This window comes from Schistocerca serialis, chromosome 9 (genome assembly GCF_023864345.2).
Source record: "Schistocerca serialis cubense isolate TAMUIC-IGC-003099 chromosome 9, iqSchSeri2.2, whole genome shotgun sequence".
Taxonomy (NCBI): Eukaryota; Metazoa; Arthropoda; class Insecta; order Orthoptera; family Acrididae; genus Schistocerca; species Schistocerca serialis.
Window position 1 is genome coordinate 36,051,342 of NC_064646.1, and position 27,125 is coordinate 36,078,466.

The 27,125-nt window shown below is 40.3% G+C and overlaps 2 protein-coding genes across 11 annotated transcripts in view; one reads left to right on the forward strand and one right to left on the reverse strand.

Moving 5' to 3' along the window:
* LOC126419883 (trichoplein keratin filament-binding protein) overlaps positions 1 to 27,125 on the reverse strand; it is a 791,911-nt gene that overhangs the window by 721,394 nt on the left and 43,392 nt on the right. The gene's annotated exons all lie outside the window — the stretch shown is intronic.
* Positions 1 to 27,125, forward strand: part of LOC126419882 (protein piccolo-like) — a 225,270-nt gene that overhangs the window by 187,776 nt on the left and 10,369 nt on the right. For all 4 annotated transcript variants that reach the window (XM_050087135.1, XM_050087133.1, XM_050087134.1 and 1 more), the window contains 4 exons: positions 13,960 to 14,058; positions 16,442 to 16,606; positions 18,879 to 19,019; positions 23,911 to 24,141. In XM_050087135.1, coding sequence (XP_049943092.1) covers positions 13,960 to 14,058; positions 16,442 to 16,606; positions 18,879 to 19,019; positions 23,911 to 24,141 — 636 coding nt within the window. The remainder of the gene's footprint in view (positions 1 to 13,959; positions 14,059 to 16,441; positions 16,607 to 18,878; positions 19,020 to 23,910; positions 24,142 to 27,125) is intronic.

The window sequence follows — 27,125 nt, forward strand, 5'->3', positions numbered from 1 at the left end:
TGGAACACACTTTCTTTACGGAAAATATAAATATATTCGTACAACAGTTCTGATGACAGTTCTGGACACCACGTGAAGAGTTCTATCGAAAATCCTAGTGAAATTTTTTTGTGCAGGTAATAGTTTAAGAGGTAATTGCAACTTAATTAAGAATTCCATAAGAGCTCCTACTGTGAAGCTGGCACCCTTTTTTTCCCAAATGTATACTTTTTTCAGATTTCTTGATAGATATGCCATAGTTCTAGAGTTCTTTGTACAAAATTGCAATAGTTCTGCAGAATTTAGCGAAGAAAACAACTATATTGGAAAAATGTTTCTATCGAAAACATTTTTTGTCAATTTTCGCAAAAATTTAACTTGTACAACAGTTCTGAACAGAACCCCAAGAGCTCTATCGAAAATCCTAATAACATTTTTCTATGGCGATAATAGTTTGTGATAAATTGATTTAATGTGGGACACACTTTCTCTACATAAAATATAAATATATTCGTACAACAGTTCTGATGACAGTTCTGGACACCACGTGAAGAGTTCTATCGAAATTCCTAGTAGAATTTTTTAGTGCAGGAAATAGTGTAAGAGGTAATTGCAACTTAATTAAGAACCCCATAAGAGCTCCTACTGTGAAGCTGGCACCCTTTTTTTCAGAAATATATTTTTTTTTCAGAGTTCTTGATAGATAAGTCATAGTTATAGAGTTCTCTGTACAAAATTTCAATAGTTATGCAGAATTTAGCGAAGAAAACGACATTGTATAACATAGCTGATTCAGGAACCCTTTCCTTCTGATACAATTCTTACTGTTGCCACAATAAATCACTTGTGCATAGATTCCAACGGTACTGATCATTACAAAAATACAACCATTGACCAGCGGCGCACATTTCTTGCAGCGTTGTACAAAGCATTCGGCTTATCCGCTGTGAAAATACCACGCTTAACGCTATTTTAAAATTTACGGTGGATGGTTCCCGTTTATCTACAATGTCAGCATCTATCGAATTATCTTTATGCAAACGTGATGCCTGGATCACACACGTCCCCTTTTTAGGTACGGAGAAAACTAGAGTTCAGTCTTGTGGAAGCCAAAAAAGGAAATGTGGGCATCCCTTCTTTTACTGATAGCAAACTTTAGAGAAATCTCCACGCTTGTTTTTCTTCATCATGCCAACAAAAGAAAAATTCTCCCTTCATAGCTCTATTATCATTCCAGTACTAGTAAACCAGTTGTCCGCTTTCACATTTCGACCTGACTTATATATAGGTTTACACAGTCACAGAACAACATCAAAATGTTTATTGCTCAGTTGGTAAATCCTTCTGGTTGCAACACAGCGTATATTTCCAAATTGTACAGGTAAAATACTTAAGAAACCACACTTAAGAATCCATACTCGTTTGTTTTGATTGATACATATTGGCGAAAACTGTACCTTCCACAGAATCCTTCCAGCTTCTTGTCTACTGTAACATTTTCTCCATGGGTGTAAGATTTGTGGTAGTTGCGTACAAACACAGTAAATATTTCCCGAATAGCTGTTAGCTTGTCTAATTGTCTCCTTTCATCACGAATAGCGCGACTGTAAAATCTAAGGCTCTCCAGAATAAATTTGAAACGTTTTATGTTCATTTGCGAGGTGAAATTTTTCAATGCCATCACCATCAGTTCCACACAGATCTTCCAGGCTTTATGTGTTACTTTTGTTAACAACAATTAAAAACAAGAGACTCATGAAGGCTTTCAATTCAATATCATCTATTGATTTTACCCCTCTCTCACGTTGAAATGAGGCTTTGATGCTCTCAAAATTCTGATTGGAATACAAAACTACAATAGACAAATATCGTTATCTATGAGGTAATTACAGCATCACAAATGCTGCTTTGGCTGCACCTATTGGTACAGGTAAATTTCGAATAATATTATGCTCTTCGAACAATATGCTTTGGATTTCTTCAACACTATCTAGTACTTCCCACTTACAATAATAAAATTTCTATAAAATAGCGCAGCCACGCGCAGTGTATTGATCTGAAATTTGACGTTCAGACAGCGGACACTGACTATTAAACAGTTCAAACAGAATTTAAGTGCAGTTTACATTCTGGATTAGCTTTGTACTACTTACTACGGTGATAAACAAATAAATTAATCGCTGAAATGAAATATGAAAGGGCACAGTGGATAAAAACGAGCAATCGGCTCATATCTCATCAAGAGAGCATTAGCGTCGATACTGAATCATACAACAATGAAAGGCACACATGAAGTGTATACTTTTAGAATCAGGAAGAACCAGATGAATTTTATTACGTAAAACAGTAATTGTTTTGGGCTCTCATGACATCCAGGACCCACTAACAGCTAAAAATATGCCCAGGACCCTCATGGATGACAGTTATGTGGCAACATCACCAGCCGCTAGGATACATAAAAACATGTGCTGTGTGTAACGAATAAATTTGAAATTGCTGTCGTTAATATTGTTGCAAACATTTGTTTTACTTAGAAAGGAAGTGTGGAAGTTTGATGAGTTACACTACAGCGAGAGTTAAAAGTCTTTACAATGTATAGAAATGTAAGTATATTTACTGAATATATCGTAGAAACGAACTAAGTAGTATGTTTAAATCCTAATTCAATACATGACTGATAGAGGTGTTATAATGTTGAGGGGATACAGTATTAAAGTTAATAAGAAGTTCGAAATTTGTAAATAAGAACCTCGTTTATTTCGTCCTCAGTAATCCGGATTTCCTGTTTATCCGGATTCATATTTTGTGTCCCTTGGTATTTTTCTCTTTTTTTCTTATAACACGAAGATGTGTAGTCGGTGAGGTACATAGGCTGCTTATCACTAGGCCGGCAATTTAGTCTAGTACTGAGTGATAAGGAACTCGGAGTGTGGGAATGACATTGTTTCTCAAGTATTGTACATTAATATAACGGTGTATTGATGCCCATCAAGTAAGTTGCATAGTAACCACGCCAACAGCACTCCACCACAGCTCATTGTACCTCTGGTGCGATTCTCGACAGGTGTGACACCATCTGGTTAGTGGCGCGTGTGAATGTATCTGCTCTCTCAGCCATCTGTTTGTTTTGCACTGACGAGCCTTCTCTCCTTGAATCATCTAAGCGTGCACATCCCACGCTTCCACCTACAGTTACTACAGTCAGTCTTAAGTAGGTGTACTGGCATTTGTATAGTGCTGAACATTTAGACTTTTTTGTGTTTAGTAGAATATACATCCGGGTTTTCGATTTTCGGTTTTCGAAAATAAAAGTGAGAATTTACGATCGTACTCATAGCTGTACTTCCAGCAGTACTTTAACTCCTGCGTTCCCAATTTCGTAGAAGTTGTCCTACGAAAACTGCAGAAGAAGCACTCCTGGACGAAAGGATATTGTGACGATATTCTTTCGTCACAGCCTGGGGTTAGAGACCCGGTCCAGCACACAGTTTTTATCTGCCAGTAAGTTTCACATCGGCGCCCACCCACTGCAGAGTGAACACACAATCAATTTCATAATCTACTGGCACCATAAAAATGTTATGAGGGTTTTTAAAAGAACTCTTTCGGTGCTATCCAGGACTGTCAGCAAAAGGGTTGTGCCAGTTTATTATAATGTAGACCAAGTGGGTCTCTCGAAAATGCTATTATCTCATTAACTGTTATCCCCACAAAAAATGTTATTACAGTTGTCGGTAGAACTCTTAGGGTCGTATTAAGAAATGCCATCAGATCTTTTGTACGAATTTATTACTTTTACATGACAAAAGTGAGTCCCACATTAATTATCTCATATAATGTCATCGTCACAAATAATGTTATTATAGTTTTTGGTAGAACTCTGTGGGTGATATTCAGAACTGTCATCAGAACTATTCTACGAATTTTGCTATATTAGATGAAGTGAGTATCAGATTAAAACAATTATTGTATAAACTATTGTCGCCACAAAAATGTTCTTATCATTTTCAATGCAACTCTTCCGGTGCTATCCAGAACTGCCAACAGAACTATTATACAAATTTATTTTTTCCAAACTGACAAATAATTTTTTACCATACCAAAATTTTGCCGAGTTAATGTTTTCTTCCCGAAATTCTGTAGAACTATTCGTGTTTTGAGCAGGGAAATCTAGAACTATTGCATATAAATCAAGAACTGTGAAAAAAATTTATATTTATCGTAAAAGGGGTTCAAACTTCACGGGAAATGCTCATAAGCATTCCTTAATAAAGGCAGTTACTACGTAAACAATTACCTGCACAGAATATGTTACTAATATTTTCGATAGAACTCTTACAATGCTATCCAGAGCTGGCATCAGAGCAAACGAACAGACAAATTTTTTTTTAGTAAGAGTGCCCCACAATTAATCAATTACCATACAAATTATTATAACCACAAAAAATGTTATTATGATTATCGATAGAAGTCTTGAGGTGTTAACCAGAACTGTTCATCAAAACTGTTGAACGAATTTACTTTTTCTGTGGAGAAAGTGGGTCTAACATCAACGCAGTTACCGTATAAAGTACCATCCCAACAAAAAGATATTATTAGGATTTTCGATAGAGCTCATGGTGTTCTGTTCAGAACTGTTGTACGAATTTACTTTTTGCGAAAATTGACAAAGAATGTATTCGATAAGAAAAATTTTTCGAGTACTGTTGTTTTTCTCGCTAAATTCTGCAGGACTATTCCAATTTTGTACAAATAACTCTAGAACTATGATATTTCTATCAAGAACTCTGAAAAAATATATCTTTCTGAAGAAAAGGATTCCAACTTTACAGTAAGTGAAGAGATTCCCTCCTTAAATTGCAATTATCTCGTAACGTGTTAGCTGCACAAAAAATTGTAATTAGGATATTCGATAGAACTATTGGGGTTCTGTCCAGAACTGTCATCAGAACTGTTGTACGAATATATTTCTATTTTCCGTAAAGAAAGTGTGTTCCATATTAAATCAATTTATCTCAAACCGTTATCGCCATAGAAAAATGTTGTTGGGATTTTCGATAGAGCTCTTCGGGTTCTGTTCAGAACTGTCCTCAGAACTGTTTTGCAAGTTTAATTTTTGCGAAAATTTACAAAAAATGTTTTCGATACGAAAAATTTTTCGAATATTGTTTTCGTCGCTAAATTCTGCAGAACTATTGAAATTTTGTACAAAGAACTCTAGATCTATGGCATATTTATCAAGAACTCTGAAAATAATATACATTTGTGAAAAAAAGGGTGCCAACTTCACAGTAAGTGGAAAGATTTTCTCCTTAAATTGCAATTATCTCGTAAACTATTAGGTGCACAAAAAAATGTTACTTGGGTTTTCGATAGAACTCTTGGAGTTCTGTTCAGAACTGTGGTCAGAACTGTTGTACTTATTTACAATTTGCGAGAATTGACGAAGAATGTTCTCGATACGAAAATTTTTTCGAATATTGTTTTCGTCGCTAAATTCTGCAGAACTATTGAAATTTTGTACAAAGAACTCTAGAACTATGCCATATCTATCAAGAACTCTGAAAAAAATATATATTTCTGGAAAAAGGGGTGCCAACTTCACAGTAAGTGAAAAGTTTTTCTCTTTAAATTGCAGTTACCTCGTAAACTATTAGCTGCACAAAAAAATGATACTTGGGTTTTCGATAGAACTCTTGGAGTTCTGTTCAGAACTGTGCTTAGAACTTTTGTACTTATTTACAATTTGCGAAAATTGACGAAGAATGTTCTCGATACGAAAATTTTTTCTAATATTGTTTTCGTCGCTAAATTCTGCAGAACTATTGAAATTTTGTACAAAGAACTCTAGAACTATGGCATATCTATCAAGAAATCTGAAAAAGTATACATTTGTGAAAAAAAGGGTGCCAACTTCACAGCAAGTGAAAAGATTTTCTCCTTAAATTGCATTTTTTCTCGTAAACTATTAGCTGCACAAAAAAATGTTACTTGGGTTTTCGATAGAACTCTTGGAGCTCTGTTCAGAACTGTGCTCAGAACTGTTGTACTTATTTACAATTTGCGAAAATTGACGAAGAATATTTTCGATACGAAAATTTTTTCGAATATTGTTTTCGTCGCTAAATTCTGCAGAACTATTGAAATTTTGTACAAAGAACTCTAGAACTATGGCATATCTATCAAGAAATCTGAAAAAAGTATACATTTGTGAAAAAAAGGGTGCCAACTTCACAGTAAGTGAAAAGATTTTCTCCTTAAATTGCAATTATCTCGTAAACTATTAGCTGCACAAAAAAATGTTACTTGGGGTTTCGATAGAACTCTTGGAGTTCTGTTCAGAACTGTGCTCAGAACTGTTGTACTTATTTACAATTTGCGAAAATTGACGAAGAATGTTTTCGATACGAAAATTTTTTCGAATATTGTTTTCGTTGCTAAATTCTGCAGAACTATTGAAATTTTGTACAAAGAACTCTAGAACTATGCCATATCTATCAAGAACTCTGAAAACAATATATATTTCTGAAAAAAAGGGTGCCAACTTCACAGTAAGTGAAAAGATTTTCTCATTAAATTGCAATTATCTCGTAAACTATTAGCTGCACAAAAAAATGTTACTTGGATTTTCGAAAGAACTCTTGGTGCTCTGTTCAGAACTGTGCTCAGAACTCTTGTACTTATTTACATTTTGCGGAAATTGCCAAAGAACATTTTCAATACGAAAATTTTTCCGGGTGTTGTTGTTTTCGTCGCTAAATTCTGCAGAACTATTGAAATTTTGTACATAGAACTCTAGAACTATGGCATATCTATCAAGAAATCTGAAAAAAGTATACATTTGTGAAAAAAGGGTGCCAGCTTCACAGTAGGAGCTCTTATGGAATTCTTAATTAAGTTGCAATTACCTCTTAACTATTTCCTGCACAAAAAAATTTCACTAGGATTTTCGATAGAACTCTTCACGTGGTGTCCAGAACTGTCATCAGAACTGTTGTACGAATATATTTATATTTTCCGTAAAGAAAGTGTGTTCCATATTAAATCAATTTATCTCAAACCATTATCGCCATAGAAAAATGTTGTTGGGATTTGCGATAGAGCTCTTGGGGTTCTGTTCAGAACTGTTCTCAGAATTGTTTTACAAGTTTAATTTTTGCGAAAATTGACAAAAAATGTTTTCGATACGAAAAATTTTTCGAATATTGTTTTCGTCGCTAAATTCTGCAGAACTATTGAAATTTTGTACAAAGAACTCTAGATCTATGGCATATTTATCAAGAACTCTGAAAATAATATACATTTGTGAAAAAAAGGGTGCCAACTTCACAGTAAGTGGAAAGATTTTCTCCTTAAATTGCAATTATCTCGTAAACTATTAGGTGCACAAAAAAATGTTACTTGGGTTTTCGATAGAACTCTTGGAGTTCTGTTCAGAACTGTGGTCAGAACTGTTGTACTTATTTACAATTTGCGAGAATTGACGAAGAATGTTCTCGATACGAAAATTTTTTCGAATATTGTTTTCGTCGCTAAATTCTGCAGAACTATTGAAATTTTGTACAAAGAACTCTAGAACTATGCCATATCTATCAAGAACTCTGAAAAAAATATATATTTCTGGAAAAAGGGGTGCCAACTTCACAGTAAGTGAAAAGTTTTTCTCTTTAAATTGCAGTTACCTCGTAAACTATTAGCTGCACAAAAAAATGATACTTGGGTTTTCGATAGAACTCTTGGAGTTCTGTTCAGAACTGTGCTTAGAACTTTTGTACTTATTTACAATTTGCGAAAATTGACGAAGAATGTTCTCGATACGAAAATTTTTTCTAATATTGTTTTCGTCGCTAAATTCTGCAGAACTATTGAAATTTTGTACAAAGAACTCTAGAACTATGGCATATCTATCAAGAAATCTGAAAAAGTATACATTTGTGAAAAAAAGGGTGCCAACTTCACAGCAAGTGAAAAGATTTTCTCCTTAAATTGCATTTTTTCTCGTAAACTATTAGCTGCACAAAAAAATGTTACTTGGGTTTTCGATAGAACTCTTGGAGCTCTGTTCAGAACTGTGCTCAGAACTGTTGTACTTATTTACAATTTGCGAAAATTGACGAAGAATATTTTCGATACGAAAATTTTTTCGAATATTGTTTTCGTCGCTAAATTCTGCAGAACTATTGAAATTTTGTACAAAGAACTCTAGAACTATGGCATATCTATCAAGAAATCTGAAAAAAGTATACATTTGTGAAAAAAAGGGTGCCAACTTCACAGTAAGTGAAAAGATTTTCTCCTTAAATTGCAATTATCTCGTAAACTATTAGCTGCACAAAAAAATGTTACTTGGGGTTTCGATAGAACTCTTGGAGTTCTGTTCAGAACTGTGCTCAGAACTGTTGTACTTATTTACAATTTGCGAAAATTGACGAAGAATGTTTTCGATACGAAAATTTTTTCGAATATTGTTTTCGTTGCTAAATTCTGCAGAACTATTGAAATTTTGTACAAAGAACTCTAGAACTATGCCATATCTATCAAGAACTCTGAAAACAATATATATTTCTGAAAAAAAGGGTGCCAACTTCACAGTAAGTGAAAAGATTTTCTCATTAAATTGCAATTATCTCGTAAACTATTAGCTGCACAAAAAAATGTTACTTGGATTTTCGAAAGAACTCTTGGTGCTCTGTTCAGAACTGTGCTCAGAACTCTTGTACTTATTTACATTTTGCGGAAATTGCCAAAGAACATTTTCAATACGAAAATTTTTCCGGGTGTTGTTGTTTTCGTCGCTAAATTCTGCAGAACTATTGAAATTTTGTACATAGAACTCTAGAACTATGGCATATCTATCAAGAAATCTGAAAAAAGTATACATTTGTGAAAAAAGGGTGCCAGCTTCACAGTAGGAGCTCTTATGGAATTCTTAATTAAGTTGCAATTACCTCTTAACTATTTCCTGCACAAAAAAATTTCACTAGGATTTTCGATAGAACTCTTCACGTGGTGTCCAGAACTGTCATCAGAACTGTTGTACGAATATATTTATATTTTCCGTAAAGAAAGTGTGTTCCATATTAAATCAATTTATCTCAAACCATTATCGCCATAGAAAAATGTTGTTGGGATTTGCGATAGAGCTCTTGGGGTTCTGTTCAGAACTGTTCTCAGAATTGTTTTACAAGTTTAATTTTTGCGAAAATTGACAAAAAATATTTTCGATACGAAAATTTTTTCGAATATAGTTGTTTTCTTCGCTAAATTCTGCAGAACTATTGAAATTTTGTACAAAGAACTCTAGAACTATGCCATATCTATCAAGAACTCTGAAAAAAATATATATTTCTGAAAAAAAGGGTGCCAACTTCACAGTAAGTGAAAAGATTTTCTCATTAAAATGCAATTATCTCGTAAACTATTAGCTGCACAAAAAAATGTTACTTGGATTTTCGAAAGAACTCTTGGAGTTCTGTTCAGAACTGTGCTCAGAACTCTTGTACTTTTTTACATTTTGCGGAAACTGCCAAAGAACATTTTAGATACGAAAATTTTTTCGAGTATTGTTGTTTTCGTCGCTAAATTCTGCAGAACTATTGAAATTTTGTACAAAGAACTCTAGAACTATGCTACATCTATCAAGAACTGTGAAAAAAATGTATATTTCTCGAAAAAGGGGTGCTAACTTCACACGACTGGCGGGTAGTGTACTGGGCGGTTTACATTTGTAGGGGGTTGTTTACACAATATCTGCCCTCATGCATTGTTCTTCCACACGTCCCACAAGTAGCCTCATTAGTCCATGTGTCCAAGCCTGTGGCACCTGAAACATCTCTCAGGAGGAGAAAAATACGATTTGGCATCACACCTATGAACCATGATCTTAATATTCTCAGGTAAAAGATTTCCACTGAAAGGCAGAATGAAGGCTCCAGGGCCCACTCTATAATCCTCAGGTCCTCTCTGAATGCACACCACTCTAATTAGTGCGCAGTTCTTCGTCTGTTTGTGTAGTGTCAGATCCGTGTGGAAGATAAGACAATGAATCCTGTTGAGTTTGTTATGAAAATAGATGGTAATTGCTGTATCTCCGACCTTCTTGTAGATGTGAAATGCCTGTTATTGGTTAGGATTCAAAATCTTGACGAACAAAAATCCTTTTCTCATTTTCTCTATTGCAGCAACTTTCCCGAACCTATATTTAATATTCTCAACGGAGAATAGTGCCTTTGTTGTTGCTGAAGATTCTCAGTCAGTTCTGAAGCATGCCAAGAACTGGGTACGTATCTGTATTAAAATTTTGCTTTCCAACTGCTCAGACGGCCATGTTGGCGCGACCACTGGTATGAGCGAGTTTGATCCGTTTCATTGCGGATCTCTCGCTCCGATGCCACTCCCTGCGATCTGAGCTCTCCTACGGCAGAGGCTACCTAGCACAGCAGCCGCTGCCCGGAGTCCAAGATTTGACAGGTGCCATCTCCGCCGCATACATGGGGAATTTACGGCTCAGACTAAAGCAGAGCTATATCTGGGGTGTCAGCGGGCTACAACCGTGTGGTGTACGAGTCCCGACGTCTTCCCCCCCCCCCCCCCCCCCACACACACGCACACACACACAACAGATTGGCTATGATGCTGGGTTTCCAGTGAAAACAAAGATTCGCACAGCGCACAACGGAAATATTATACACCAAGTAAGGCTTTCTTTTCCAAACGGCCCAGTATCTGTTAAATTTAGAGAGGAGGTCAAACCCTACGGCGGGACCATAAGTAATTAACACAAAAAGGTTAAGGAAGAGGGTGTGAAATGAGCTAAAACTGACGACTGTCCTTAAAATAGCTGAGTCATCAACATAGAAACTTGACTAGGTATAAGACTCCTTATAGTCGCCTCTTACGACAGGGAAGCCATACGCGCGAGTGTGTTCTAGACCCGATATCGCAGGGGGGAGGGGCGGGGGAAGAGGAAATTAGACCAGATGGTAGAAAATTTCATTCAATGACTCCTCAGGTAGCGCAGCCACCCTCGAAGGAGATAACTTAAAACACGCTTTCTCGAACGATACTAATTCGTGTGCGAATTAACAAGAACTGTGTGTTTTTTATGTGAACATTACATGGGAATGGGGAATTTTACAACCAAAAGAACCGCTTACCATCATACTACTACCGAAACGAACAAGATTACTGGAGTAAATTAAGGGACACAATTAAATTTCTCTCACGCCCATCAAATATAACTTGCCAGGGATTCTATGAAGAACCGCAAAGGATATTCTTCACCACAACAACTGTGCTATACTGACCGAGATTTAGAAATAAATTGAAACGGCTTGTGCAGCAATTATAACCTGCACTTCCGCGAACTTTCTTCTTTCTTCCCAAGCGATGGTCGTGTCAGCCTGCAGTAACTATATTCAGACCTGAAGAAGTAAAACGCAAGCCAGCACTGTGACGTCAAACAACAGCATACAATATAGAATGCATCCATCACTGATAACTGGAAATAAAGGGAAAAACTCTACACTTCTTAGATCGCTGGTACTCTATAAAGTGACACAGACGACTCAACAAACACGTTTACCGTAGTAGGGTGATCAATCTGATTAGCTTCAGTAACTGTGGAAGGCGATCTTGACTACGATTCCTCGTACACCTGTATGCATCGAGTGCTTTTAAGTTTGTAGTTTTTATTTCCCTGAAATGTACGTAAATTCTTCGCACCACCAGGATAAATACGACGAAACAGTCAAATAACAAGGAAATTCTCTTCCACAATTGCACAAATAAATCATCAACAGTTTACTGTAGTCACCAAAACGATTCCAACCAATGAACATGTGCAGTCTTTAATTGAGCACGCGTTTTCCTAGGATGGAAGAATGTAGGAGTTAGGTCTGGACAAAGCCTTAAAGAAAGAAAAAAAGAAAAGAAAAGTACGACTTACAGCACCAAGCAGGTTATTTTCGTCCATGGTTATATGCAGTAGAACATTAGTCAAAAGAATAGAAGCTCATTGCATATTCTAACAGCTTAACTTCGAATAAAAAGAATTGTTGATGTTTTACTCTGAGCATGCATATTTGTTTTTAAACTATAAAACAGATACAGATTAGGAAAATCACCTTATTACAGTGGAAGCAAGCTTAAGAATCAGTAATACAGGATATTCACAGCCATGAGCTAAAGTTCATTTTCGAAAAATGCATCCAAACCGAATTCTTAATGAGCACATTGCGAGACCACAATATCAAACTAAGCTTAAATTTTCGATGCTTCTCTAGGGAGCTCCAAAAAATTGCAACTTTAGGCTTCTTTATATATCCTTGGAGTATTTGGATCACGTGATTGCCTTAGACCTCAGTAAAACCCATTGCTTCAGAATTTGCCCTTGTTACCTTAGACCATTTTGCTCTTTTACAACCAAATCCGCCAATTTATTGCGTGATCTGAACTGCTCCGTATACATCTAAACAAGGACGCAAGACATTTTTGTCTCAGCTCTGGGGGAACGAACGGCGAACGCCGTTCTACCGCCCCGCACCGTTTCAGCAGAGCGGCCGGTTATTTTCGCCGCTCCAGTAAGACTCGCCCACGGGCCGCGACTGCGCTGCCAAGTGACAGGTTACCAAACGCAGGAGTGCGGTCGTTACTTCAACAGCTTTGTCAGCTGTCCGTGTCACGCGCGGCCCTGCCAAAAACAATATGACACGCGCGCGTCTTTCACACCCACAAGCAGTGCATGTAATCTCTAAAGAAAAGCACTCGTTTCTGGGAGGACTCTCCCGACCGTTCGCTGTTAATTTTTAACTGTTACTATCTGTCTACATTAAATAATATTGCATGTTTCAGAACAGCAAGTTTAGGTTGCCAAATATCGCTTATAGCTCTCTGAGATAAAATACTTGGTCATATTTCTAAAATGGGGTAATGGAAAAGTTTACATTTCAAGAGGGAGAAATAGGGGATAAAAGCTTTTTTATTTTTATTTTTTAAAATATGTTGCTATTAAAGCAATTTTTAAGTTAAACCAACGAAAACTGTATTCGCTTTACCAATCGGAGATGAAAATGAGGTGTTTCAGCATTTTTGAAAATTTAAACGCTATGGGAATGAAACTGTGGGAAGCTCTTTTTTAAAATAAATCATTAAAAAACTACTAAAGTATTTTTAAAGCTACATACATGATAAATGGTATTTGACTTCTCGGTTACAAATGAAAAAAAAAATCGTGTTTCTGGTTTTTTTTTAATTCAACCCCTAATGGGTTAAGATACGGGATAAAATATTTTACGAAAATATTTCATTATGTAAGTATTTTTAAAGCTAAATCTATGAAAACTTGAATTTGGCTTGTCGGTTGAAATATGTTTCATGGCTTTTGGAAATTCAACCCCTATAGTAGCGAAATAGGGAATGACAGTTTTTATGGAAACGTTCAATAATGAAAGCATTTTTGATGCTAAATCTATGAAAATTTGTATGTGGGTTCTCTATTAGAATAACAAAATACAAAAGAGATCGAAGTAGGGAGTGAAATGTTGTATTAAAATATTTAATGTGAACGCATTTTTAAAGCAAAATCTTTGAAAACTGGTATTTTTTGGTTACTTTAAAAAAATTTAAAGCTAAATCTATGAAAACTGGTATTTCAGTTCTCGGTTATATATAAATACCTGTTAAGGGATGAAAGTTTCTGACGACGAGAACACAAGAGGCATGATTAACACAAACCTATGATTCCAGTTACCAGAATCGCCTTCTGATCAGAAGTACGTTCGGAAAAAACGTAACCACAAATACGCAATTATCTCGCAAACGGCTGGATTGCATACCTTTTTTTCCCGACCGTTTTCGCCCCTATTATAGTATACCTTCATCTGTACCAGTTTTCGCTATTATGATACATCTGGGTTGGTGCTTTCTTCCATGGTGTCTGGTACCGTGGAGCCCGACGAATTCAAACAACTCCTGCCGCAGGCACGCGTGCTGGACTTGGAGGCGGAAGTGGAGAAGCTGCGGGCGCAGACGCAGGCGGGCGGGCAGACTCCGGCGGCCAAGCGCTCGGAGGAGCAACAGGTAAGAAACTGCTGCTGCCACTCTGCCCTGTGCAAGCCGCATAACTCCTGCGTCCTCCTATATCCGTCTGAACCTACTCATTGTATTGTAATCAAGCTTTGGTCTCTCTCCACAGTTTTTAAATCCCACACTCTCTTTCATTGCCAAATTGATGTTTCCTCGATGCCTCAGGGCACGTCTTATAACCAAAATCCTTCTTTTAGTCGAGTTGTGCCGTAAATTCCTTTCCTTCCCAGTTCTATTCAGTGCGTCTTAGTCATCCGACATGTCCCTCTGATCGATCTTTAGAATTCTTCCGTATCACCTCTTTTCAAAGCCTTACATTCTCTTCTTATCTGAACTCTTTATCGTTTATGTTTTTACATACAGGGCTACACTTCATTCAGAGGAATATCTTCAGAAAAAGTTCCTCTTCTCCAGAAATGCTGTTCCTATTGTCCGTCTGCATTTTATATCCTTTCTACTTTAGCCATTATCAACGGTCATGCTGCCCAAATAGTACAACTCATCTATTTTTAGAGTCTCATATCCTATCTGAATTCCCCCAGCATCGCCTGATTTAATTCGATTATCCGTTATCCTTGTTTTACTTCTGTCGGTACTCACCTTTTCTTCAAGACACTATTCACTCTCTTTACTTTCTCTTGCAAGTCCTTTGTCATCTTCAACAAAATTACAATGCCATCAACAGACGTCATAATTTTCATTTTCTTTCTCTGAACTTTAGTTCCGTCTCATTTTTCTCTCTAATTTCCTTTACTGTTTGCCTAATGTACAGACTGAATAACACTGGGGATAAACTATAACCCTGACTCACTTCCTTCTCAACTACTACTTCCCTTTCCATGTCTCTCTCGATTCTTGTAACTACAGTCTATTGTGTGTACAAGTTGTAGATAGCCTTTCGCCCCCTATATTTTCTCCCTGCTACCTCCAGAATTTCAAAGAGTGCATTCCAGTCAACACTAAAAACTCTCTCTATATCTGCAAATGCTAAAACATAAGTTTGCCTTTCTTCTTCACTTCGGCTTATCTTCTAAGGTAAGGTGTGGAACCAGTATGTCCTTGCCCTTTTCTACATTTCTCAAAAACCCAAACTGATCTTCCCCGAGGTCGTCTTTTATCAGTTTTTCCATTCTTCTGTAAAGAATTCGTATCACAATTTTGTAATCATGAATGCTGATGGTTCAGCAATGTTCACACCTTTCAACATCCAGTTCTTTGGAACTGGAATTCTTACATTTTTATTCCTGAAATCTGAAGATATTCCGCCTGTCTCATACATCTTTGGTGGAACTGTTTTGTGATGGTTGCGTCTCCCAACGCTCTGAATATTGGCTTCGTTTACCTTGTACACGCCGGCCGAAGTGGCCGTGCGGTTAAAGGCGCTGCAGTCTGGAACCGCAAGACCGCTACGGTCGCAGGTTCGAATCCTGCCTCGGGCATGGATGTTTGTGATGTCCTTAGGTTAGTTAGGTTTAACTAGTTCTAAGTTCTAGGGGACTAATGACCTCAGCAGTTGAGTCCCATAGTGCTCAGAGCCATTTGAATCCCTTGTACAGCACTTCTGTACATTCCTTCCAGCTTCAGCTTTCAATTCTTTGCTTAGTATGGGCTTGTCATCTGAGCTCTTAATATTTACATGTGTGTTTCTGTTTTCTACGAAGTTCTCTCTAATTTTTATATAAACGTCATCCATAAGGGGCAGTCAAATGAAAACGAGACATATGGATGGAAAAAAGTAACTGAACCGTTTATTATTTCAAACGTAACCGCCATGAATGTTAATACATTTATCCGCTGTGAGACAAGACGGTCAGTGCCTTCATGGAAAAATGTTTGCAGTTTCCTACGGAACCATGTTTGTACCCAGGCGTGTACCTCTTCGTCTTAAGCAAATCGACGGCAGCGATTGTCTTTCTTCAGCGCACCAGAAATATGGAAATCACATGGAGAGAGATCGGGATTGTAAGAACGACGTGTAACGGCTTGGCAGCGAAAGTTTTGCAGCATAGTTGAAACAGCCTTGATAACATGAGCGCGCCTACGCGATTTCCATATTATTGGAGTCCTGAAGTAAGACGTTCGTGGTCGTTGATTTGCTTCGTATGAATCGTATGAAAAGGTGCGCATCTGGCTAAAGTCACAGTTCTGTAGGCAACCGCAAACATTTTCCCATGACGGCACTGACCGTCGTGTGTTGATTACTTGTGAAATTATAACAAGCGCGCTTACTTTTACCCCATATGCCTCGTTTTATTTGATTGCCCCATATTCTTGGTCGGAAAACAGTAAAATAACATGCAAATACCATCCACGCCTAGCGGCCCTAGTGGACAGTTTAGAATTCAGTAATGTTTCTGACGGTGACAATTTGTTGCAGGAGATCAAGAAACTGCGGGAGCAGATGCGCGAGGCGCAGAAGGCGACGGAGGAGCTGGAGAAGAAGTACCACGACACGGCGGGCCAACTGGACATGACGCGGGCAGAGGTGGACGACCTGCAGCGCAAGAACCAGGCGCTCGAGAAGAAGCTGGCCGCGCTGAAGGTAGCGCAGCCGCAGCCCAGCCCCGGGGCCGGGGCCCCACCCTAGAACTCCCGCAAGTAGAGAGCGCGCTAGTGCACGGTAAGACTAGCTGTAGCTGCGGCTGCGAACCTCTCCCCTGCAGGTCGTATCACTCGTGCTTGGACGGTGACGACCGCGGGCGAATACCTCACAACACGCCGCCTACCGGAATGAGTCTCCTTACTTGCTCCTGTATTTTGAAATATTTCACATTTTTTTATTACAGCCCACCGTTAATTAAAAAGAATACGATCGGCAGTATTAAACACCTCTCGTGCAGATACTGACCTAGCACTTTCTCCTATGACTTTTGCAGGGACTTGAGGCTCCAATGGAGGTGTGCCACACGAATGCTTTAACGGGAGTCATACGTATTTGTTTTACAATAGGAAAGTAGAGCTACGGCACAACTCAAAATACATTTCTCAGTGCCATAATGCCACTCAGTGTTTGATTTATGATAGATTTTCCACTTGAGTTTGGTTACAGTCGTCAAGACTTCGCCTTTCTCCACAATTTTCATTCCCCACTCTTCCCTTCATTACCAAATCGACAACACGTTGATGCCCCGGCTGTGTCCTATCAACCGATCACATTTTTTAGTCATGCTGTGCCATGCATGTCATTTACAACAATTTAATGCCGTGCCTCCTCATTAGTTGTCCGATCTACGCAGCTAAACTTCACCATTATTCTGTAGCACCACCTTTCAAAGGCTTCTACTGATTTCTTGCCTGCGTTGCTTATCGTCCACTTTTCAGGTCTGTACAAGACTATACTCCACACAAACATCTTTAAAATTGCCTTCCTAACACTTATAATTTATATTCGATGTTAATATATTTCTCCTTTTCAAAATGGTCTTCTTGTTATTGCCAGTCTGCTTTTCATATCCTCCCTACTTCAGCCATCGTCAGTTATTTTGACGCACAAATATCGAACTCATATTATATTACTTTCAGTGGCCCATTTCTAGTCCAATTCCCTTCGCAATTCCTCTTGAACTTACGCTTCAGTGCTTGTTGACAGGGTAACTTGGCGGACCATCTTTGGTAACAATGGCTAAACGTAACACTTTCTCATTTTCCATAAAGCAACAGAACAGATCTCAATGAAGCCTTATCCTGGTTTCTAGATAGGTCGTTGCGTCGTCACCAACATCATTACACTGTTCTTCTTCATATTACTGATTATGGGATCGGTTGAAGCCCGACATCTAATGGCAAACATTTTCAAACCAGATAGGAATTCTTGCTCAGTTTTTACACGCTTGTGTTCACATCAAAAAAGAATGTAGACAGCAGATCTAATCAGGATCACAAAATGTATATACACCAAAAAGGACTTTTTTTATTACTTACGGCATATTAATTGCTGACATTTTCATATAGCTGCCTCTTGAAAATCACAGATCATAGAATATAAGTTTATCTGATGTTTCTCTCCGAAATGGGAGCACACTCACATCCAACTTTTATTCGTTCCTTCCTGGAACACTCAGTACAGAATGCAAGGATAGTGTGTACGGTAGACCGACAAAAAAATATAGTTTAGACAAATCTCAATGCAGCACTTTATATACAAGTTCTATATTTTTATTGAAGCTTGTAACACGAATTATAAACTTTAATATTAGCACACGCGAACCGCAAAAACACACATCAAACTCTTTCTCGATTCGGAATACCAGCGGAGGTCAGTAGAGTCCGAAGTGCAACAGGGCTCAATGTAACCACTGTTCTGCACGGTCAAACATCATAAATCCAAAGAAGAAATATTTTAAATTTACAAAAAATAAACCTCCAGTTAGTGACTGCCCAGTCCTCATTTGTACGTTTCAGTTAGTTATGTCCTGTAAGTAGTGTTTTGTTGCTGAATATGTATTAACCAAAATCGTCGAGAAGCTATAACACTGTAAACACAGCTACAGCTCGTTGCCATCGCAAAAAGGTTTCTGTTATGATATTACTGTAGAGTGATTGTTTGTTTACAGAGAAGCTGCAGTTTATACGCAGAATGTGAGTATATCAGGCGCCCATGCGCATACGCTACAGACAGGAGGTAAGTAAGTATGAGCCACAAAGGAAAGACAGAAAGCAAATGAAAGAAAAAAAAGACCACCACCAACAATGAAAATCGCCACCACCATTTCTTTATACTGTGTGTGCGCGCTGCACCTCCGGCGAGAGGGGTTGCAGGGTTGCTGACGGCTCTCCCGGATGACGGCGATATATGTGCGTGCATGTGCTTTCAGGATAACCCGGGACTCGTGCTGTCCAAGCAGCCGTCCGCCAAGAAGGTGGGAGCCGCTGTGACCAACAACCAGAGGCCCGGCGAAGAAGACGAGGAGTCGGAGTACACGGAGGAGACCGAGACGGAAACGGAGTCCTCAGAGGTGCGATAAAAATTCTGCCTGCCACTGTAGTAGCTGCAGTCAAGTTTCTAAACAGTGCAAAGTTTTGAGTTTCCAGCCGCATAAACTCGTCGACGTTTGGCTACTCTCCCTACTTTCGCCGGAATATTACTCTATAATATCTCTACTAACGAGTTGAATTGAATTTTTTTAAAAATTTTCTTTTTCCACATACGTACTTATCTCCACAGAAATACGTTCCGTTCACTATGAAGTTTATCAAGCTATCCTTTTCTTCCTCATCTTAAGTGGGGTATCAATTCCCTACGCTGATAATGTTAAATTTAACGTATTTATACGCCGTTTTCTCAGGAACTATCCACAGTAATAAAAAGAAACTTTGCCAAAATATAGAGTCATATCATATACATTGCCTGATCAACTGTCAAATACACTCCTGGAAATGGAAAAAAGAACACATTGACACCGGTGTGTCAGACCCACCATACTTGCTCCGGACACTGCGAGAGGGCTGTACAAGCAATGATCACACGCACGGCACAGCGGACACACCAGGAACCGCGGTGTTGGCCGTCGAATGGCGCTAGCTGCGCAGCATTTGTGCACCGCCGCCGTCAGTGTCAGCCAGTTTGCCGTGGCATACGGAGCTCCATCGCAGTCTTTAACACTGGTAGCATGCCGCGACAGCGTGGACGTGAACCGTATGTGCAGTTGACGGACTTTGAGCGAGGGCGTATAGTGGGCATGCGGGAGGCCGGGTGGACGTACCGCCGCATTGCTCAACACGTGGGGCATGAGGTCTCCACAGTACATCGATGTTGTCGCCAGTGGTCGGCGGAAGGTGCACGTGCCCGTCTACCTGGGACCGGACCGCAGCGACGCACGGATGCACGCCAAGACCGTAGGATCCTACGCAGTGCCGTAGGGGACCGCACCGCCACTTCCCAGCAAATTAGGGACACTGTTGCTCCTGGGGTATCGGCGAGGACCATTCGCAACCGTCTCCATGAAGCTGGGCTACGGTCCCGCACACCGTTAGGCCGTCTTCCGCTCACGCCCCAACATCGTGCAGTCCGCCTCCAGTGGTGTCGCGACAGGCGTGAATGGAGGGACGAATGGAGACGTGTCGTCTTCAGCGATGAGAGTCGCTTCTGCCTTGGTGCCAATGATGGTCGTATGCGTGTTTGGCGCCGTGCAGGTGAGCGCCACAATCAGGACTGCATACGACCGAGGCACACAGGGCCAACACCCGGCATCATGGTGTGGGGAGCGATCTCCTACACTGGCCGTACACCACTGGTGATCGTCGAGGGGACACTGAATAGTGCACGGTACATCCAAACCGTCATCGAACCCATCGTTCTACCATTCCTAGACCGGCAAGGGAACTTGCTGTTCCAACAGGACAATGCACGTCCGCATGTATCCCGTTCCACCCAACGTACTCTAGAAGGTGTAAGTCAACTACCCTGGCCAGCAAGATCTCCGGATCTGTCCCCCATTGAGCATGTTTGGGACTGGATGAAGCGTCGTCTCACGCGGTCTGCACGTCCAGCACGAACGCTGGTCCAACTGAGGCGCCAGGTGGAAATGGCATGGCAAGCCGTTCCACAGGACTACATCCAGCATCTCTACGATCGTCTCCATGGGAGAATAGCAGCCTGCATTGCTGCGAAAGGTGGATATACACTGTACTAGTGCCGACATTGTGCATGCTCTGTTGCCTGTGTCTATGTGCCTGTGGTTCTGTCAGTGTGATCATGTGATGTATCTGACCCCAGGAATGTGACAAAGTTTCCCCTTCCTGGGACAATGAATTCACGGTGTTCTTATTTCAATTTCCAGGAGTGTATATAACTTCTTTTGGAATCAACATATGAATTTTTAATGAAAATCTTTAATTTTTTTGTAATTATTTTAAAAAAGTATTGATGCCAAAACTACGAGTTCTCTCTCTATCATTGTACATTCATATAAACATAATACCGCTGTCCATAAGAGACAAAAATTTCAGTTTTAGCTTAAGTAGTTTCTGAAATAATGGGAAACATTTGCAAAAAGAGTTGTGAAGTAAAGGAAAAGTCACTATTGAATGAAGAGAGAGCCTAAAACTCTCCAGCTTTGTAAACTTCATGTTCTTCAGGATCAACGAAATGCAATCTCTGTCTCCATCTGAGCTTCTGTTACATTTGTGACCACAACTTCTGACTTGGAAGCTTGCTGTTTGTCCAGTTCTTGTTGTACTGATTCTGTATTATGGCCAGATATAACTGCAAATTGCTTGAGAACCTTAATCCTGCCTGCATTTCCATCGATGATGATCCCAGTATCATTGACCCCATTCTTCAGTGTTTTCGAGCCCACAAATGCATGCGTTTTTTGGCACCCTGGTCCATACAAGATTGTCAAAAACTCATTTACATTTTGAGTTTTTCCTGTGAGGCATTTCTTCAGAAGATGTGGATGTGCTACATCTCCATATACTGGCTTTATTACTGTCCAGCAGCTCCAGGAATGGTGTTTCTGTGGGTATATTCGGTTCCTGCTGCCTCGGCTTTGCGGTGTTTACATCCTTCACTTGAACACAAACTGTGTTGTGGCTTCTCATTACATGACGTCTTGTTGACAAACGTAGCCCATAATGCTTTTCTCATTGCTTCCCCACGTTGTTTGTATTCATTCTAATGGCTTGGTCACAGTATTCACTTTGCTGACGGATTGGTTTGTCAGTGCCATCTTCAAGGTTTTTGCTGGAAACTTTCTGCCTGATTTTACACAGTCGGGTACCCATTCATTTCTGGACATGATAGACACTTTCTAACTTCTGTGGTGCTAGGTCACCATAGGGCCAGCTGTCAATTATTGATTTGAATGAACGGTAATCACCAGCAGCAAAGATTTGAGCACAGGGAACCCCACGTTGTTCTTGAGAGCGCTGAAACAACTTCACAATGGAGGCACTTTCCGTGTCTCCACTGGATCCCTCAAATGTTTTCTGACAGTTGCGTTCATGCAATTTGTTCTTTTCATTTTCTTACTCACTTTTGTGCATTTTTTCGACAATACTGCAACAAGAGTTTCCAAACTAAGAACTGAAGTTTCCTTTAAAGACATTTTCAGAAACTATTATTTGTCCACCACACAAATTACAGCACGCAATCTGGTTAAACATTTTTTAGTACACTTAAACCTAATATTAAACTGATATCACTGGCACTGGTTCCACTTTTGTCCACGACCTGCTTCTTGGAAGAAGCAGTTGGTTTATTACAACTTTGTTCAGTGCATTCTCTGGATGTAAGCTTCCCAACAGGACATGTTCTATAGAATCTACTTCCCTTATTTCTTCTCTTCTTGAGTAAGTCCTCTCGTGTGGTGATATTAAAAAGAGGAACTAAACTCAATGAACAACAAGTCTGAATATACAGAGTGAAAGGCGCAATGTGCCTTACAAAATGTGGGTGACATCATGTATTATACCACAAACAGGAAGTGATATCACATAAACCAAAGAAACAAACCTATGCGGCAGGATGTTTGCTATAAATCACCGCGCTGTAGAGCACATATTTCCATAGGTATCTCATTGTAACTGAACAAGTGCACATAGAACCTATAGAAATTATTTGTGATGTAAATCATTTCAAAATAAAAATACTTACAGTTATCCAAATCAACGAAACATACTTCAAATGAAAGAGAAAACTCTGTATAACAATTTTCCATAAAAATATAAATATACATTTTATATGCACAATACCTTTTTAACTCCCCTTAAGTATTCACTCCATATTATAGTCCCCTCCCCCCATCTGCTCTTGAGCTCATACTGCCCGTGTCCTACGCTCATGTATTTCTGGGATCCATGTAGTATACGCTTTGAAATATTTGCTTCTTAGTCCAATAAGAATGTTTGCTGCCTCAGACATCTTTAGCCAGGAAAATGCTTTTTCATCTGCGCATGTCTTCTACATATTTGTTTCAAATGCCCAAAGCGATAATTTTCTAAACTGTAGGATCCTTCCTTTGTACTTGATATTGGATTGGTGCACGAGTTCATAGCATTTTTCCATACGTTTAATACACAACAGATACGCGTGACAGATACTTTAGTCATCAATAATATAGTCTCCTTCACTATTTTACAGTCTTCCAATGCAGAGATAACTTTTCGACTCTGCGACTGTAAAAATCATGTGGTTCTGTGGCGAAGAACTTACCAAGCCATGTTCGGAGCGCACTTTCATCCAGAAACGATGCTGCTCGATAGGGTGCGGAAAAGGTGAAAATCTGAGAGCGCAAGATAAGGTGAAATTGAAATGTTTCTTTGTGGCACAGACCGAGGGAGATTGTGCAGCGGTTAACACACAGGACAAGCATTCGGGAGGATGACAGTTCAAATCCCCGTCCGGTCATTCAGATTTACGTGTTCCGTGATTTTCTTAAAGTGCTTAAGGCAAATGCCGGGATGGTTCCTTTGAAAGGGCGCGACCGATTTGCTTCCTCATACTCGAAACAATCCGAGCTTGCACTCCGTCTCCATTAACCACGCTGTCGACGAGACGTGCTATGTTCCTTCCATTTTTTTGTAGCACACTTCTATTTTGTACAGGAGTTCCTCGCAGTAGTTGAGATCTTTGTTGTGTAATGTGTTATTTATCTGTGTGTACGAGGTGTAGTCACGAAGTTTTAATTATCACCTCAAGAAAATAAAGTTTTTGTTTGGTTTCTGGTACATGCCCCCACTTCTGCTGCTGCCGCAAACAAATCACCGCACGACGCTTCGCCACTTTGTTGTGGTTCCTGTAGCAGCGTGCTTATTTTCCGAGGTGACCGTTAAAACTTTACTTGCGACTACGCGACGTAATTGCGGCGGGCAGTTCTCAGAGCAGTGTTGACACTGGCGGTGCAGGAGGAGGAGAACGAGGAGAACGCGGCGGCGCTGAAGGAGAAGCGGCAGGCGCGCGAGCTGAGGCTGCTGGCGACGAAGCTGAAGAGCTACAAGGACAAGGAGGCGGCCGCCAGGAACGAGCGCAAGGCGCTGCGCGAACAGCTGCGGCGCGAGCAGAAGGCGCTGCGCCAGGAGCGCCACAAGTACCGCCTGCTGCAGAAGGAGGTCGACAAGATGGCCAAGCTCATGAAGGTAACTTGAGGCGAGGCGCGCTGCCGTCCTTCGCCTTCCCTCTTCTCCTACACCTCGCGCTTGTCAACTGCACTTTAATCCTATGATGTGCCGTGTCCACTGCCGCGGACAGCTGTCGCTTCTTTGGCGTTTTCAATCAGTCGTGAACCTGCAAATGCACGCAATCCACTGCAGTGCACTCCCTATTCTGCCCGGCATGCATTTTCAGCCTAATGACTGACTCAAAAAAATCAAAGAAGCGACTGTTAAAAGCTATACACTGCAGTGAAAAGGGTGCACCACGGGGATAAGTGTTTGGAGGGTAGAGTCTACAAACGGGTAAACAAAAGCAGCTATGACAGTGAGACTAGTGCCCCTCCCATAGCGCTATTTCGATTTAAATGCATTTTGACCATCAGTCGCATTAATTCAAATCATCAGCTGCTGTAGCATGACTAAAGTTCTTGCAGCTGCTGCCGCTCAGCTCGCTCGCGGGCAGGCGCAGCGAGCAGTGGCTACCCGCCGGGCGGCCATATTCCACGCGCCTGACTGTCGGTCTTCAGAGCAAACTTGACCGCCTGTGCAGTGGACGCAAGGCTCCCCACCACCACGCGAGCTGGAACAGCCAGCTATATCGTATAATTCATAACAAGTCAAGTGTGAAAAATAAGGTCGCTTTATTTAACAAATATGAAATCTCAACCATAATGTTCAAGTTCGCATTCAAACTTTCCACTGTTATTGCAACACAACTTTCACTCTCAGCTCTGTTTTCCTGGATTATTTCCAAATGATCTTTATAGTTGTTTGTTTATGATAATCGTAAAGTATTTTGCAACGAATCCGTTACATCAACTGTTCTCGGTGCACTTATCTCGTTAATTCTCGATGAAGATTGAAGCTTTCCACATTAACCACCACTGAGACTTCCTGCCATTTAACAACTGTGTCTCAGATCAGGATCTTTGCCTTTCACAAGAATGTGCTAACTCAACTGAGCAATCTAGGTGCAACTCACGACCCGCCCTCACAACTTCACTTCTGCCAGTACATCTATCACGTAGCCCATTGCAAGAAAGGAACTGACTAGAAACAGTAACACAATCTCACTGATACCCAATGCCATGAAATGCCGGACAATGATCGTTATACTCGGTATCTCATATTTTCATCGAGAATTAACGTGACAAGTACACAGAGAATTGTTTATACAATCCAGTTTACTCTGTAGCATAACGTAAATACACCATCTGATCAAAAGTATGCACGTGACTACAGTCTTTGCCTTTAGGTCGGCTTGAATTCGCCTCGAGACACTTTCAATGAAATGTCTGTGGACGAACAGCGACCCATTCTTCTAGAGCCGAAACCAAAAATGTTGGATGCTGGGGTCAGCAGCGATGCTGACGCTCTACTTCATCCCAAAGGGTTCATGTCAGGACTCAGGGTAGGCTAGTCCATTTCAGGAATGTTCTAGGCAGCAAACAATTTCCTCAAAGCCACTGCAGGGTACCCGCGCCGTCTAAAGCACCTTGTCATCACGGTAGGCGCGGCTCGCCCCCCACCCCCCCTCCTCCTCAGAGGTTCGAGTCCTCCCTCGGGCATCAGAGTGTGTGTGTGTGTGTGTTTTCTGTCCTTAGCGTAAGTTAGTTCAAGTTAGATTAAGTAGTGTGTAAGCCTAGGGACCCATCACCTCAGCAGTTTGGTCCCATAGGAACTTACCACAAGTTTCCAAAGGCGCTGCTTTATGACAGTGTGCATTGTCATACTGATGAAATCAGTCATAGTCTCCCAACTGTTCCTGTACTTTAGGCAGTATAGAATGCTATAAAATGTGTTCATATTCTTCCGCATTTAGCACTTTATGAAGCACAATAACGTAACCACTCTCTAACCACGATAAAAGCCCTAATACCATAACACCACTTCCTCTGTGCTTTACTGTTGGCACCACACGCGATGACAGATGACGTTCTCCAGGCAATCGCAAAATCCAAACCCTTCCATCAGATTGCCACAGGGTGTAGTGTCATCACTCCAAATCACTCGTTTCCAGTGCCATCGTTCTTTGCAAGTGTCACTTAGCACCGATTACAGAAAGGTGTGGCTTATGAATAGCTGCTCGACCACTCTCTTTAACTCCTTATGAATTCAGGAGTGATCCCTTCCGCAGATTGCATGCGATTTTTTACAACCACTCTTCACAATGCTCCATATTCTCTGTTCGTCAGTATAAGAGGTCTGCCTGATCTTTAGTTAGCTAAGTTTGTCCCTGTGCGTATCCACTTCTCATTCACACCACCATCAGTCGACATGGGCAGCTTTAGAACGGAGGACCCCGATGGTAACACCCAATAACTGGTCCACGTTCGCAGTCACTGAGCTCTCCTGACTGACTACTGCTTCTCTACTGACAACACAATATTCCCCGCCTCAAGTGACATCTAGCGGTCAATTCCGCATTACATGGCGATGTGTGAACACTTTGGATCAGATAGCCTATGAACCATTCAATCCCTGGGAATTATTTTAAACTTGATATACGGGCACTTATCACTTCTTGCTACTGCACGCTATTCTTACCCTTAATTATTTGGCTCTGTGTACATACAGCGATACTCCGTTGAATGATCTATCACAATCTCTTGAAATATATTAATTAATCTGCTTTCGCCTCATCAGGCACTTTACTTCCCATATACGTATTGGCTCAAATGGCTCTGAGCACTATGGGACTTAACATCTGAGGTTATCAGTCCCTTAGAACTACTTAAACCTAACTAACTTAAGGACATCACACACATCCATGCCCGAGGCAGAATTCGAACCTGCGACCGATGTGGCCATATACATATTACCACATTTTATATTAATTACTGCTCACGTAACTCCAATGCTCGTCTCATACTGAAGTTTAAAAATGAACACGTGTTCCAACAGAAAAAAAACACGTTAAAACTACACTGCCCAGCGGAGGTTTGTCTGGTTACCAATGCTACGCTTAC